The 17,481-nt window shown below is 38.0% G+C and overlaps 1 protein-coding gene across 3 annotated transcripts in view; it reads left to right on the top strand.

Annotated features, from left to right (window-relative positions):
* The first annotated feature begins 1,255 nt into the window (after window positions 1–1,255).
* LOC108265865 (serine/threonine-protein kinase WNK2) overlaps window positions 1,256–17,481 on the top strand; it is a 61,572-nt gene continuing 45,346 nt past the window's right edge. Inside the window, exon 1 of one of the 3 annotated variants that reach the window (XM_053680170.1) lies at window positions 1,256–2,846. In XM_053680170.1, coding sequence (XP_053536145.1) covers window positions 2,187–2,846 — 660 coding nt within the window. In that variant the 5' untranslated portion in view covers window positions 1,256–2,186. The remainder of the gene's footprint in view (window positions 2,847–17,481) is intronic. The other 2 variants (XM_017468653.3, XM_053680171.1) reach the window with 2 other exon arrangements.

Here is a 17,481-nt window from a genome sequence, read left to right as displayed (position 1 = left end):
GAATGTAATTTTTTATTTTTATTTTACAGCAGAATGGTACTATAGAGGACTTGTTTCTGTCAAAATTTCAAGCTTGCATTTTTGTCCCCCACCAGAGATATTCAACCCGGAAGTGAAGGGATTTTTTTTTCCAATGCACTCTCACCTCCATAAAAAAGAGAGAAGTCTCAAATATGAAATGCTGTGCATGCACACTACACTTACCTAGGTACCACCTAAAAAAAAGGAAGACTGAAACTCAAACCCTTCCCATTATAAATTGACCTTAAAAGTGGAACTGAGAGCAATCTTCAGCATTACATTTAGACTTTAGTTCTCAGTCTAAAGAACAAGAATATGCTAAATGTTTATACATGTCTATGTACCATGTAATGTTTTGCACTGCCGATAAAGGTAATCACTCAAAACTTTTAAAAATTACAAAAAGGTCAAGCATCCAGCTTTACAATTATTGGACCACTTGGGCTGATCCTCCAAAACAAACAACAACTAAAAGAAGCTGTGGTAAAAGCCTGGAAAAGCGTCACAAAAGACAGTTTGTTAATGTCAGTGAGTCGCTGGCTTGACACAGTTATTGAAAGCAAAAGATATGCAACAAAATTTGTTATTTACCTTAACACGATCTGTTCCAATACTTTTGCTCACCTAAAAATTGGGTGGTCTGCAACCAAAGGTGCCATGTTCCAAGTTGTTTAACACATCTAGATGTAAATAACAGGAAATGAAAACTGAAATTCTCATCTATCATCTTATATTCGAGTTTTGATCTCAAACCCAAATGTCCTCAGTGTATAACAAAAACATAAGAATCGTCTTTGCTGTTTCAATACTTTTGGAGAGGACTGTGTGGATATATTGGAAAACTGACTGCACAGCTGTCCCATGCGCCAGGTGTATGTTATTCCTGCATTATTTCTTATACAAACAAGCAGATAAAGGGTCTAGAGTTGATTTTTAATGTGAAATGTTACATGCTGTATTTCATTATTGAAATTATATTGTAACATATAGCTGTACTGTTTGATGTATAAGTGAAATTTAATAGTATTTAAGTGCACCCTGCTTAATGTAATGCAAAATATATTGTGTTAATTAATTCATTAATTATATAATTCATTTTATTTCAAAGACTTTAGAACTGGAAATGAAATGTCAAATTTGTTTTTGTAGGCCTACATGCGTTTAAAATGAATGGGATTAGTTTAGATTGTCTTAGTAGCAATTTTCTCCCTAGTCATTCACAGGTTAATTTTTCCTCATCTCCCGCCTCACCTCTGCTGTTGTCACCGAGTCGCAAGTCTAGCGTGCTTTCCTATTGGATTATTTCGCCACATCGTTATTATGGGCGTGGAGGCGATAGAGCCCTAGAAACCCCTTGCTTGGCTAGAAATAAAGAAGGTTTTGCGTAAGAAAATTCGAGGGATCTCGAAGCACAGCGAAACAGAAATTGTAGACTATTTTATCGCATACACACGGAATGAACACGCAAAAATTCATGTTCAGCCGCGGGTTCGGACAAATGAGGTCTCTCACAAAAAGACAACGCAAAGCGTTATTTATTCTTTAAGGACGCCAGGAGACAAATCGAGGCAAATGGTGGTCTACTGATCTGTCGAGATGGCTTTCCAGGGAAAAGAGCAACGGTGTTAACTTCAGATGACATCAGATGGAAAGTGGCATTTGATTTATGGTTATTAGTAGCAGACTAGCTGCGGATGTAATTACAAGCCATTTCATTGAAGTCGGCGAACTGAAAAGGCTACAGATTCTGGCCGTCATCTTCATTTCATTAGCTTAGGCTGGCAGCTTGAACGTTTGCCGGTGCTGACTGGGCATTAGAGGTAGACTGTGCGCGTGCATGTACGCACCTGCCTAAATTAAGCTAGCTGTAATTGCGCCAAATTATCACTCATTTATTTTTGCGCAGGCAGCGTAAGCGAAACGATAGCTGCGTGCGTGTATATACAGCAAGGCGTTCCGTGCTTATTGAGTACATTTCCAGATCAATTCAAGTTGTTAAGCCTAGATATTGTTCCTTGGGAAAGTGCGAAATCGTCCCATGTTGCACTGCGCCAGAGCGCGCACGCTGCATGAACTCGGCCGCTGCGCCTCCATGGTGGAAACGACGCTGCTTCACGTGAACTGGAAACGCTGTTAGAAACACGCTTCGGAGAAGCTCAATTAGCATGGAGACCGGCAGCGGACCCAAACCCGCTGACGGCCCCTCGATCTCCAAGTGTCCCTCCGTTCCCAATTCGCAGTGCGAGCTCAACGGGAACATTTATGAGTCCGTCAGCGAGGGCAACGTCAATATGATGGACGGCTCGGGCGCGGTGCGCGGTGGAAGCGACCCGAGCGCTTATCCGCCGCCCTCGAGCTACCTGCGAGTCTCCGGTCGCCAGCGCTTCATCCGGAGGAGTTTGTGGTTTGCCGACGACGAGCAGGCGCACGAGGCTCCGGAATACGACGTGCGGAGTGACATGGCCACCGTATGTCTGCGAACAATCGTGGACCGGACCAGGGGCGCTTGGTCAAGCTTGCAGGAAGGCTCGAGCACTGAGAGTCAGGCTGGACAAAAGGACAGCGCCACGGAAAGCACGAGCGCAGACGAGGATAAGGACAGGGCCGGTTCTAGTGTGATTACAGGTGCACCAAACGGCGGAAAAAGCAGCATGAAGACCGCGAGCGAAGAGAACGAAGAAGAGGCCGAGATGAAGGCTGTCGCCACCTCTCCCAGTGGCCGTTTTCTCAAATTCGATATCGAGCTCGGTAGAGGCTCTTTCAAAACCGTCTACAAGGGCTTAGACACGGAGACCTGGGTGGAAGTGGCGTGGTGCGAACTCCAGGTAGGTAAAAGGTGGATTTGATGGCAATAAAATGTATACAAACCCATTGCATTTGACGGTTGCAACCTTTTATTTAGCTATTTAAATGTTTTTTCAGAGGATAAATCATTAATCATAAATCATTATGCTTCAGGCAGGCAGCTGGTTTCTGCCTAGAAACTAAATATGCTTGCATTGGTCATGATCTACCTGTTGCAAAAAGCAATCAGGATTAAAAGATTTATTATCTTAAAAGATTTATCCAGCTACAGTGTAGAAAATATGCCATGATAACTTTATCCACAAACACTGCCAAACCCTGCATTTGTCAGACAACGCATAATCTCAGTAGTAATAAAAAGAACTTCACAGCAAGGATTTGTTCTGGGGCTCAGCCAACAGCTCATTAGCAGTCCATGGTCAGGACCAAAAAAGGTAAGTAACTTTTCTTGCTTTTGCTTGCACGTCAATGCCGAAAGACCTGTGGGTGCAGAGGGGAGACGGCAGAAATGTGTGAAGCAAAATGCCATGTAAAAGACACAGTTTCCATTCTGGACCATTTTCATTATGATCTTATGACGTATTGTATAGCAACTGTTCTCAAACCAGTCACCATTTAGTGCCACCAGAAGGAATTGGGTTAGCACAAAATCAGTAGATAAATACGCAAAGTATTAGACGCACCTGTTCCTAATTTCCAGAAGTTGTTTAACCAATATGCATGCATTCATAAGTGAAAACTGTTGATCTGGTGTTGTAATATGCTGTAACATGCAATGCTGTGAAGCAGTCAGGAAGGGGAAATTATTTGGTAATATTTCCATAATCATTGATGCGTTCATGGTGTGGTAATACTTCAAAAAAAAAAAAAAAAAATGTCATTCCAACAATGGTACGATTAGCATCCCTGCTGGAAAAAAACAATTAGGAACACTCATAGAATTTGCACTGGTTATAATTGAAACTGTAATGGGCCCTGTGGGTCTCTACTTGTAATTTTATTGCCTTCTATCGGTGGCATGTTATGTCTAGTGGATACCATTAAGGATCAGTAATGGTTAGCTGATGGCTTCCATTACAAATACCATTACAAACCATTAGAATTTCTGTGATGGTTTCTATATTTTTTTTATTTTTTATTTTTTTCCAGCGGGGATGTATTAAATACAATAGGCTACAGTAGGGCTGGATGAGACTGATGGGTAAGATTGCTATTGTGACAAACTATCACAGTAACTTTTGAGATAATGTACATATTGGGATTAATAAAGACTGGAAGCTGCTGATCTGATGTTAATTTTGTACTCAATCTTTAAAATGCAAATTGTGGATCCCCCCCCCCCCCCCCCCGCTTTTTCACCATTTAATACACTATATGGCCAAAAGTACAGTATGTGAACATAAGACCATCACACCCGACAACCCTACTGAACACTTTTGGGATAGACTGGAATGCTGACTGCACCCCAGGCCTCCGCACCTGACGTCAGTGCCTGACCTCACTAATGCTCTTGTAGTTGAATGGGTAAATCCCTGCAGCCACACTCCAAAATCTAGTGGAAAGCCTTCCCAGAAGAGTGTAGGTTATTATAACATTACAGAGAAGACTGGATCTGTAATGGGATGTTCAAAAAGCACATATGAGTTTGATGGTAAGTTGTCCACAAACTTTTGGCCATGTAGTGCGAATTTGAAAATGTATTTTATAAATAAATATTTTTGTAGAAATTAATAAAGCATAATTAAAAAATGCAACACTTTTTGTTAGCAGCCTTATGTTGTAATACATATAGTGTATCGCAGAAATTTCTGAGAATCTTGATGTGAAATTTTGTCACATCACCCACCCCATGCAGTAGAGTGGAGAATGTTAATTCAGGCTCTTAACAGCTGAAACTGCAGCCAGTACATTGCTGGAGAAAGGAGTAGAATGGACAGTTGGCAGGAAATCAATTTATCAGCTGTTGAGAACAGGTTGAAACAAATGTACAGCTAATTGTTTACTATTGTTGCTATAGTGATATGAATGAATTTGCAAATGTCCAATCTCGTAAAAAAAAAAAATTACATTTAAAAATATTTTGTAAAGTGCTGGGAGGAAAAAAGAGGGCAGTGCCTAACATAGTAACTGTAAACAATAAGGAACAGGTTCACATTATTAATTGTATTGTAAAGAGATTTACACATGCAGTATTCTATTATCATAATACTATTCAAACACTAAATATGAAGCTGCCCATGTCCTAGAGATGTTAGCTTCGACCGAAATTTTTTTAGTCATCGGTTTTAAATCTATATATAAGCCTCCAGTATTAATTTATGAATGTATTAATCCTTACCTGATAGAACTTTCGGCCAGAGAGCTGAGTGCAGAAATCAGTACATTTTGGTGTCACCTCCATAAGTGTTTTTTTTTAAATGGGATTGCGGTTCTGTGATTTTGAAAGCCTAGTCAAAATGTCCCCAAGTTTTCTCATCATGCTCGGTGAGATCATACACAGATTTTTGTAGCCTACATTTGTTACCTAAAAGCTGTTATTAGGAGATGGGACTAATTTTATATTAGGGGGAGCTTATAAATCCATATACTTGGAATGCTGATGTACTTTTCCCCTGCCTTCATAACATCCACATGTTTTTTGACCAAGCCTCAAAGCCATACAAATAGACTGAAGGCCTGTGTGGTGCATGTTTTTGTTAATACACCAAACAAGAATTTTACATGCCTACTCCATAAGCCAATTCAATTTCAAAATCCTCCTTTCAGTTTAGGCCAAACTTTAATTATGAACACACACACACACACACACACACACACACACACTCTGCAATTTGATAATCTGGGTTATAACTCTCTGGGCTAAAACATGTATATTGCCTGAATACATGAGTCTGGTGATCACCATTTGGCTTGTGGTAAACAACACTGTTGATTCATGTCCAAATGCTTGTCAGGAAAGTTGCACACTGTATCTTGATGATCATAATGCCAAGGTATTTAGAATGGTCGATTAAATCTTCACTTTTTTTTTAACGGGAGAAAAACAACTTGTGCAATATTTCCATTTATAGTACGTAAGATTTGAGTAGTTTCTTTGTTCAAGATGAACTAAAAATATTATTGTTCATTCAGGGGCCAAAATACTTAATTTTATTTCTATGCATGATAGAATGCCTCTGAGTCACCCTGACAATCTTTGTAATAGTAATTTACAGTCAGCTCTGTGTCAAGGGTGTTGTGTTGGATTTGGCTAGAAATTTGTACACATACACCAAAAAGCAGCTCAGACACGTCAGATGACCTCCTACTTTAGCCATGAAAAAGTTCCACTACACAATGATGGGCATGAGATGGCATCAAGGGACAGTGAGTGAATCAGTAACAAACCCCTGGGTTCAATTTCCTCCTACCTCCCAAATACATACTGATAGGGGGCTTGGCCACGCTAAATTGCTCATAGTTGTGACTGTGTGCGCGCATGGTGACATGATGGAACGGCATCCGATCCAGGGTGAATTCTCGCACCTTGTGCACAGCGTTGAGGCATTTCATGCAATATTTGAAGAGATTCACAATTTACCAAAAAAAGTGTCCTTTCCTTGGAAGTGTTGTCTTCCAAGATAAAGAGCTTATTTACAGGTGTAATTGCCATGGTTGGATATGACCCTTGATCCATTGACTTGGTTAGATTCTGAATTTCTGATGGTGGAATTCTTCTTGCTGATGAAATGGCATACCACAGTTCATCATTTGAAGAAAATTCATATCAAGAGGCATAATTTCTTTGCTTGATGATGCTCCATAGGTTCTTAATGAGATTCAAATTGGGTTAAAATGCTGGTCACACCATCAGATAGCCATTTTCAAGCACCAAAAAAACCTTGTTTATTTTTTGGTTTCAGTGCTAGTGGCTTACTTTTTTCCATGGAGCATGGATTTTATTTGTTGTTGGAAATTCAGTGTAAGCATCTTGTAATCAATTTTTTATACTTTCAGGAGCACTTATCAATCAATTATTCCATGCCAAAACATTATTGTCGTAGCAGTCTGGCCCAACCCTTGTTCCTTCCATCAGGTCCATAAAGAGTTTTGAAAGCCACCTTTACGTATGTCTGGGCCCATTCACCTTGGGGATGGCCTTCAGTGGACGTTGAATATCTGCCTTTACACATTTTGTAAAGTGTCGGAGCATCCTGCACATTTTGATCTGTACACTCTGCATACATGTGCTCACAGATACCCATGGTTATCTAGTGTTGCTTTGACAGTGGAGAGAGAGTGTGCCATTCTTCCCAAACAAAACTATGGACAATTTTGCTGCCTTCCTGGCCACTGATGACTGTGGCATTGTAGGCGGTTCACAATCTTCTGACAATGGGGCCAATGCTTTTCTGACAATGGGGCCAATGCTTTTCTGACAATGGGGCCAATGCTTTTCTGTTGTGCCTCTTGAGATCCACCTGCATGTATCCTTAATGGATTATGCAGCAGTAACCAGATATCAAATGATTGATGGCCTGTGGAATAACTGAATCTAGTGGCCATAACAGCAATATCTTGACCATTTAAAATCCAAAAAAATAAACAGCTGAGAAAGTGTGAATGTGTGAGTTAGTCTCGCATACTGATGGGTTTGTTTAAGCTATGCTTATGTGTGTAAATGTCTCATGCTTTCTTTCTCTTAATTCCGATCACTATGACTGATCTCTTGCACTTTATCTGCCAAGATGCCAGACTGCTTTATAATATAAAGTAAATGGTAAATTCTTTTAGCCTGGGAGAAACGCAGTTGGGGTCTTGCAAGATTTTCTTCAAAAATTAATTTTGGTCCTGATTGAATTGCTAGTTTGAGAGTTATAAGAGCACTGCAGGAGATGATATTTGAAATGGCAAAAATATGTTCCTATATTTTTGGTTATAGGAAAGCAACTTTTGCTCAAGTCATAAAACCTTTTATCTTCTTTCTGTATTTCTTGCCTGTGGCTTTGTTCATGACTTATGAGTTCTTAAACCTCTGTTGCTCGTTTCTCATGCTTTTTATTATGTAGTATGTTGTAGTGGACTGTGAATTATGCTCATAAAGTACTGTCCAGAGAAATGCTGCACAGTGGAATGCTGCTGATACTGATATTGGTGCAAACAGGTTGAACATGTGGATGTAAACTAACATATAGCTTAGGATATGTTGTAAACACTAGGAAATTCCTAACTTTTTAAAGAAAATGTATCTCTTAATAATAATTTCCGATGGGAGTGTTCTATATTGTCCTAATTTTAATTTTAAAAGGTCATTTAAAGTAATTGTAGCAACATGCTGTCCCACAGCAGTGCACCATAGCAAATAAGTTTCTTGTCATACAAAAGTATGCATACATCACTGCTAAGGCATTCCTCATGAAGGTGTATTGGAGGGCTGTTATCTGTGACTTGTTTGGCCTGTTGAATTGTAGTTGTCTCTCTCTGTGAATACTAGCATGCACTCGGTATGAAGATGGCTTTCCACTTTCACTCACATTCAGCTTCCATATGGTTGTCTTCTCATTCATATTCTTCACTTGTTAATACCCACTTCTGTTATCTCAGTACAGAGTTTGAATGACCTGTTAAGATTAAACTCTTGGCATGTGGAAAGGAAGAATTTATAGCGGAATTCAGAGAAATGTTCTCATTGTTGCTTTTGCCTACTAGCAATAGGTCATATTGTTAAAGCCTGGCTAAGGACCATTTTACAATTTTGTGGTTAAACTGTAGTTCACATAGACATGATGCAGAAATGTAAGTATTTTTAAACATTTTCTTTATTTGGCAGCTGTTTCTTAGTAGAATCCAATTCAACCTGGTAAATGCAAACAGCAATACATGGACTTCAATAAGCCTATAAGAAACCTGTTTTAGAACATATTAAAAATTTATCAAACAAAACTATTTTAACGTTTAAAATTACAAGATCTTCAGATTGCATGGATTCTCAAGTATTGCCCCATCCCATATGTTATATTTGACCCTTATGTTTGGGCATGGTTTGGACTTTTGACATTTATTTGCTTCACCCCATCTTTTAAATAAATAAATAAATAAATACACACACACAACAAAAAAAAACCCTCCCTGAGTCCCACCATTAAAGATTATCATGTTTCATTTTGCTTTATTGCTAAATCTTAAGGCCGATCCTTATAACATGATTATAGTAGTGCTACACTTGGCAGAGTTTATTATTTTGATCGATTGGATGTAATTTGGCTTCTTGTCCATAGAGTACTTATTGGATGGTCTTCATATTTATTTTTGAGAGCGTATAGGCTTGCATATTGGCCAGGGGTACTTGGTTACTGCAGGGTGCACGTGAGGAAAGTGGAAACTGACATTTAGGAATATATCACGAAAATAGGCATTTGTAACTTTTTAAATATAAAATTAGGACTAAACTAATATACATTGAAAATGAATTCATCAATTGAAAATGTATTTCAATTTATTAGTTATTTATTGAGCACTGGATATATGGCATCAGGAGCAGAATCTGTACAGCAGTATTGTAGGAGAGATTGGGACAAAATGGACAGGTGGCTTCTTAAAAGAGGACAATTTCCTCAGATAGGAGACAAACATACTAAAAACCAAACTAGAGCCTCAAAAATACCGCCAGTTTTGTGATGAATACATAGGGATGGGATTTACATCTACTTCACATGACCCTCCCTCAGCACAGTGCTTTTCATGCGGTGAGCTGCTAGCTAACGGCGCCATGAAGCCATCTCATCTTCAACGGCGTCTCCGGAATAAACATCCACTTCAGGTCAGGAACTCGATGGGGTTTTTCAGAAGAAAACTCATACATTCACATCATGTCGAGAACATGAAAAAAACCACAAGTACATCAGCAAAAGCACTCGAAGCATTGTATGCTGTTTCTTTACTTTTAGCGAAAGCTAAAAAGCTATTTAGTCTAGCTGAGGAACTGATCATTCCTGCTGCAGCTGTTCTCACTGAAACCATGGTGGATAAAACGTCAGCAGACAAGATCAAAACTGTACCGCTGTCAACTGACACCATTTCGCCTAGAATTGACTAGAAGGACATTTGATATTGTTGAGAAATTGGTGGATAACCTCAGGGCTGGCGAGTCATTTTCACATAAATTGGATGAATCGGTTGATATCAATAGACCAGTGCAACTGATTGCTTTTGCAAGATATGTGGAGACTAGTGACATTTGTGAACACATACTTTTTTTGCAAAACTCTGGAGTGGAGAGGAACTGGACGGGATATTTTCAACTTGTTAGTTCGTTTTTCTCTGAACATGGAGTCCACTGGAAATCCTGTACCAGTGTGCGTTCCGACGCAGCATCAATAATGACTCGTATGAAAGGCCTCATGGCGCACATAAGAGAGGAGAATCCTGAAGTTCTGTGGACACACTGCAATATACACAGAGAAGCCCTGGCATCAAAGATGATGAGCCAAGAGCTTAATTCCGTATTTGAATGACGCTCTCAAGGCAATAAACTTAAAGTCGAGACCACTGGCTTTCGAGGGGCAATGTATGGAACAGGCTGTTTGAGCTGTGAAATGAGGTATTATGTTTTTTGTCAGACAATATGCTTTGTTTAAGGACAATAATATGATTACCAAACTAGCATATCTAGCAGACATTTTTACTAAATGGAATGAGTTGAATCTCAGTCTGCAAGGCAATGAGGCTACAATTGTGAAACTTTATGACCGTGTCAGTGGTTTTCTCAAGAAAGTGGAGCTGTGGAAGAGACTGTGTGTAGAGGGTGATTTTTATTTATTTATTTATTTATTTATTTATTTATTTATTTATATTATTTTAAAATCATTCTTTAGCTGTTTTCCCGCAGTCTGATGCTTCCTCGTCAGTGAGAATATAGTTGTAGACAAATTTAAAAACCTTTTTGGATAGACACTTGGCCAACGTGATTTTTTTTTTTTTTGTTTGTTTGTTTGTTTGTTTCAAATCATACTTCCCTGATGTTGGAGAGAAGTCTGAGCAACTGGATTTTGTTAGAAATCCATTTACACTTTCACAAAACAACTGTATCACACTACCTGTTCACCTGAGGGAGGATCTATTGGATTTATCCACAGACCGTGGGTTGCAGACTACTTTTGAAAACTGTTCCCTGACAGAGATTTGGGTGTGTGTGAGGAGAGAGCACCCTGAGCTAGGGAAAAAGGCTTTGGAACACCTACTACTATTTGGCTGTACCTACCTCTGTGAAACTTCATTCTCAGTAATGATTTTTTAAAAAAAATTTTTTTTTTTTTTTTTAAATAGTCTGATAACAACTGCAGCTTCCCTGCCACTAAGAATGTCAAAGATCTTAAGAGAAGAACAGGCCCATGTATCCCATTGAAAAATTGACAAATTGATACAAATAGGCATACTTGTATAGAGACATGTATGAATACTGAACTGTTAACACATTTAACACTTAGTTGAATCACACAGGAAAAAAACGACTCACAATTAACTTTTTATGGATTGAACTGAAAATAACTGAATTACCTTTTACTGTTGTACCTAACTTTTAATTACATAAAACTAGAGTTGTGTAAGGCTACTGAAACATTTATAACAAAAAACCTTCTCAGGAGGCATCAGATATAATAACTGTCTGTTATTCTTAGTCAGGACACAAATTGGCACCTACACGTCCTCTCCACCCTCCAGGGTATTTTAATACAAACCGTTATCTGGTCAAGCGGTACTTAGCTTGAAAAATCAGAAAAAGGGGGTACTTAAGCCAAAAATGTTTGAGAACCACTGTCTTGATACATTCTATAAAACTATTTAGTGTTCACACACTATTTAATTTTTTTTTTTTTAAATATACATGGGTAGTATCATTTTAAGCTTGCTTATTCTAGATCATTTCCCCATATTTTTTGCATGCTGCATTTTTAGGAGTGACCCATTTAGAACCATTGCTCTCACTTGTAATTTAGCTTTAGCACAGTACAGGGTATTCTGTGAGCACTGCTGTCTTTAGTGCTCATTTGATGAAACAAAGATTTTGTGTGAGGGGTGATGAGGCAGGGTGGGCTTTGACCTTGACTTGTGTTGTACTCTTGTTGGCCTCAGTGTTGACTTGAACTTAATTGCTTCCACTGGGTACTTTTGCTTTGATTTTTTTTTTTTTTTTTTTTTTTTTTTTCTTTTTCAGCAACATATCCAACACACATTTTGCTTAGTTTATTCAGTAATCAGAAGAATGAGGTTTTCATTGAAGGAGACTTTAGTCTTTTTACTGAAAGACTAAAGTCCTGCTCAGTTTTAATAGGGCATTTGATTTTCAGTGACACAAAAGTGATTACAACAGAAAAATATCATAACGATATTTTTGTTGTGATTATATTAGAACTTTTTTTTTTGTTGTTTTTTGCATATAGTGACCTGTGCAACATAAACAAGGCATCTAACTGACAAATTACTAAAACACAAAAGGAAATACACATTCTTGATGAGAGAGTGGGGCTATCTCCTCTGTACTATCCGGTTCCACTGCGGTTTGCAAAAATGGAGGGCTACAGCATTGTCGGCTTCTTATCTTTCCATTGTCTGAGTTACTTTAGAGCAGAGAATCCCACTTCGCATATATCTGTAGTTGTAAAGAGCAGAAGCAATAAATCACATGCTATACTCAGCATTGGGTAGTCACCAGAGAGGCCAATCCAAAATTTGGACAGTTTCTCATTTTTGTGGAGAGTTTTCAGCATGCTGTCACTAGTGAGCTGCAACATTTCTGATTCCTCCCTAAGGATTAGGTTTAGTGATGCTATTGATTCTGGGGTTTCAACCTCGAAAGGATATTTAACCACCTCTCATTATTTAAGTCATCAAACTTCCCTGGCAGAAAATGGTGAATAAAATTCTGTTAGTCAAGATGTTCCTCATGCCAGGTCAATGTGTTTATTCACTGTGGGAAACGTAATAAGATGGGGGGGTTTTATATGTACAGTTGCCACAGCTTTAGTCAGTATGTTTACGTGGACAACAATAATGCAACATTAACCCGATTAAGACAATACTCTAGCATATAAACTAGCATGTAAACAGCGATTATTGATGACCTTAATCCGATTAAGGTCATACTCGAAGTAAACACAAATTGAATTAAGACATGTGGAGTACTCCTGTTTTAGTCGCATTATCGATGTGTATTACAGACATGTACATATCTTAATCACACTATTAATGTCATGCAGGAGTTTTCACCGCATTTTGTGACAGGACACGTTCACACACACGGCAGTGCTCAAGCGTTTTACGGCAAACGAGAGCACGGCTGCGTCCCAAACCGCATACTTACCTGCTATATAGTAGGCGAGATGCATGTATTTCAGCTACTATATAGTAAGTAAGTACGCGGCTTTGGATGCAGCCCACAGCTTCAAGCAGTTGTCTATTTGCACGTACAGCATGACAAATAATTAACCGCACTTGAAGCTTTCGTAAAAATTTAAAATAAAAACACCCAAAATTGTATACGGTAGCATGTCGATACGTGAAATTCTGGAGGGAACGTCGGATGGCGTGACACAGTGACGTAATGCTGAGTGCTGTTAATAGCTCTATGTTCTATAACACGGAAAACAGGAACATGAAAGGAGTATTCTAAATGCGACTCATGTAAACACATTAATCACAATATTGTCTTACTCCGATTAAGGTCAATAATTAGATTACTGCTGTCCATGTAAACGTGGTAAGTGACTTCTGGAAACTTTGAATTTCTTCCCAGCCTGTTCAATGACTCTCTATTTACATACAATAAAGAACAACTTTAACATTTAATTAACCACTTCACCTGGGCTAGCCAGATTTAAACTATTCTGGATTGCAGCAACATTAAACGTTTTACATAAATCAAAACCCACTGAAGTGGGTGGTCACATGGCACTTTATTTTGTGGTTATGACTGACATGCATAATGTCCAGATGACATGTTATCTTTGCATTAATAAATGCAGCATGGGTTGTTGACATGAGTTGAAGATCCATTAGGCCAGAATAGGCTTGACAAATTGTTTTTTGCTTTCTGATGGAAGTTGTCTTTGTTTTTTGGACAGATCTACATATACAAGGTCCTTAACGATTAAAAGCGGATCTCTGGGAAATAGCAATTTAACTTTACATCACATCAAACATTACACAAAACTCAATGAAAGGCAGTCACTGTCAGCTTAGAAGTTTAATCAAAGCTCAGTGTGCATGTTTAAGATGGTGCAGCTTATTTGCCTGCTGCGAAATATATGGTCATTTAAACCCCCCCACCCCCACCACCACCACCACCACCCCACCCCGCCTACATTTTTTAAGTTTGGTCTAGTATGTTCACTTTTTGTCCATATACTGAGTATAGAATGGGGAGAAAAATCAGTGTGTGTGCTTTTATTCAATAATGTTCCAATTGGGTGAGCAGATGACTTGGTCAGAAAGCCCAGAACATGCTGTTAATGCAATGGATTGTATAGTATTCATAATGTGTGTCACATGGTCAGCTTGTCTTCTCATTTGTGTGGTTGTTTCAGGCTCTATTCTGTCTCATGTATACCATGTATGGTCCTGAGCTTGGCATTCTTGCCTGTTTTTCAGTTGGTCATCCCAGTCAGTGGGTCAAATGAAGATTGTGGTGATCTCTACAAATTAAACCACATTTTCTCTACAAAAATAACATGCGCGCACACACACACACACACACACACACACACACACACACACACACACACACACACACACACACACAAAATTATTTCCTTTTGGTTTCCACATACCAATTTGCCTAGCTGCCAGATGGAAAACATTAAGAAGGAGAATGGAAACATACAGAAGAGTCTGTTTATTTCTGCTTACGGCATATAGTTAAGTATTGATTCTTAATCACCTGGCACACTTTTGTATAGCTGATTTAAAAGGTGTGCTAGCAATTCTTTTTGGCTAAAGCCAGCTGTTGGGGCTGCATTATTAAATCACACAATTGTGTATTTTGATGTTGTGGTGGTCTTGTATTAAATAAACATCAATATTTTAATCATGATCATTTTATGTGGTTTGTAAAGCATTTTTATCCAAAAAGATGCATGTATGTGCCCATATGCACAGTCACTGGCTATTATAATTGAGGTTAAGCCCGCAATCTTGCTTGAGGCTGACCGAGTGGAACTCGGTATAGATTCTGTTTTTGTGACCGACCATATAAAAAAAAAAAAAAAACATTATTGTCTAAACCTAGTTACAGGGGAAGTGTGGTTGTGTACTATAATATTATTGTATTTATAGTATTTAATAGCTATAGGCTTGATATGAAAACCAATATTTTATCATAAATAGGCTATAAAAAAATTATATTTTTGACTGCAATAAAAACAAGTCCTGAGCATTGGGTTATTCCTACATTAAAACCCATCAACCTCTCAATAAAATGCTTTCATAGTCATATAAACTGCTTTATACGAGTTTAGGATGCCTGAGAGCCAGATGCAAAGCCAGCTCTACACAGCTCACCAATCCATACAAAAGTTGATTTGCCTTAAGCATGAATACAAGGTCACTGAATTTTGTTCTCCCCCCAACACCTTATTTGTCATCCTCCCCCTCCATCCCCTTCATTTTGACAGTTTTTATTTATAGACTTGACTTTAGAAATGTATATACCTTGTGACACGGTGCCATTACACAGAGGTAAACAGTGTGCCAGTGTACAGGATGTTATTGTGCTAAAATGTTAATGTTTTTGTGGAATTTAAAAACTATATCAGAAAAGGTTCCAGTGTTAGGTTTGTATTAGGCTGGTAAACTAGAATGAAAGAAAATGTAGCCTTTTCCACTATACAAATACACATCTAATGTACAGTGAAATATTTTTGTTTGCGTGTCCCAGATTTGAAGAAAGCTGGGTTCAGTGTGCATGGTAAGCCTTGCTCAATAGTAGTATCCTAAAGGTAGTGGGTTTTAAAATCTCTAAACTATTGCAACAATCGTATGCTTAATACATAAAGTTTGACTGAGATTTTCCATCACATATAGAAATTGTCACCTATATAAATTAATTTCTTGACCTGGGGGAAAAGGGTTTGGTACCTGCAAAGCAGTTATTTATTAATTTTTTTAATAAACCTGTTTTCAAAAAAGGTAGTCTTGAAATGCAGCTGCTGCAATAGTCTCATTGAAATTTGTGCTTCTTTCCGTGAGAGGTTTATGATCTTTGTCCTGTTAGAAACTACTAAATAATGCAGTGATCCCCACGGGTCCACTGAGAAGCCCGCATAGGGAGAGGGGAGGAGGAGGATGGAAGAATTGCAGAGAAAGAAGGAGGGGAGGGAGGCAGGCAAGAAGAGGTGCCAGGATACATATGTAGCATATGGGGACAGCTTGGGCACATCAGCTCAACTGTGTGCAATAGGCTTTCTGCAGCATTGCATAATTTATGAGTTTCAGGATCAACTGCTATTTGAGCATAACCATACACTTGCACTCAACACATGGACAACCCATAGTAACCATAAGAATTTTTTTTTTTTTCCCATGAATATTCAGATCTTTCCATATGACCCTCAAGATTGAGCCCAACTCATCCCATTTTCATTGATCATCAGTGAGATACAACCACAGAGACTACTACAATTCTTACAACTGATTTCCAGCCACAAATTCAACCAATAAATCTCTGCAGCAATCCATTAAGGCCTTTCTGGTAGATTAGCCAGATGAAAGTAAAATTTGCATGAATAATTCATTTGGTGTTTGACAAAAGAGACGTAAATATTCTATGGTCTGATTGGTTTTAAATGCCAAGCATTATATCTGGTGGAAACCTGGTCACCTGGCCAATTCTATTCCTACAGTAAAGGCCACTGGCAATATCATGTTCAGTAGGAAGGTCTTGTCAGTTTCAAGGGAAAGTAGACCCATCACGATAACTATATCTATTTTTGCGATATATTGTCTTGGAAATAATTGTGATAAACAATATTATTGTCATTAAGACCATTTTATGCCACTGATATAATGATAATAGCATAGATTTTGTCTTCTGATGAAAACATCTTTTTACATTTAGTCAGTATTTTGTAATGTCATTTATTAATTAGTCAAATTTACTGACTAAAATGTTATTGAATATTAGTCAAGGGCATTTTAGTTAACAAGAAAATGCAAAAATGAAACCAAATATTTACGTGTGTTTTTTTTTATATATATATATATATATATATATATATATATATATATATATATATATATATATATATATATATATATATATATATATATATATATATATATATATATATATATATATATATATAAAAAATTATATATCTCGATCGTATGTGTGTTCTGTCTACTGATTTTAATTTTGGTTCATGATTTGGATTTATCTGCTTGCCTCTGAAATAAAACGCTTAAACTGCATTTGCATCTGTCGCTACTCATTGAACATGACATGGTGACATTCATTCTTATGTAATCAAACGTACAATGTGCAATATCAAGGTCATGTCTATATATTGTACGCTAAGTCGATAACAGATGCCATGCCTAAGGGAAAGGTTAACAGATTAATCCTAATGCACTTGCATAGCATGGTCAATGCTGCTTTCAGCCTCAAAATATTTGCAGACATGG

Source organism: Ictalurus punctatus, chromosome 5 (assembly GCF_001660625.3).
Source record: "Ictalurus punctatus breed USDA103 chromosome 5, Coco_2.0, whole genome shotgun sequence".
Classification (NCBI taxonomy): Eukaryota; Metazoa; Chordata; class Actinopteri; order Siluriformes; family Ictaluridae; genus Ictalurus; species Ictalurus punctatus.
Note: the sequence above shows the minus strand (reverse complement) of the source record. Positions and strands in the feature narration are given on the sequence as shown.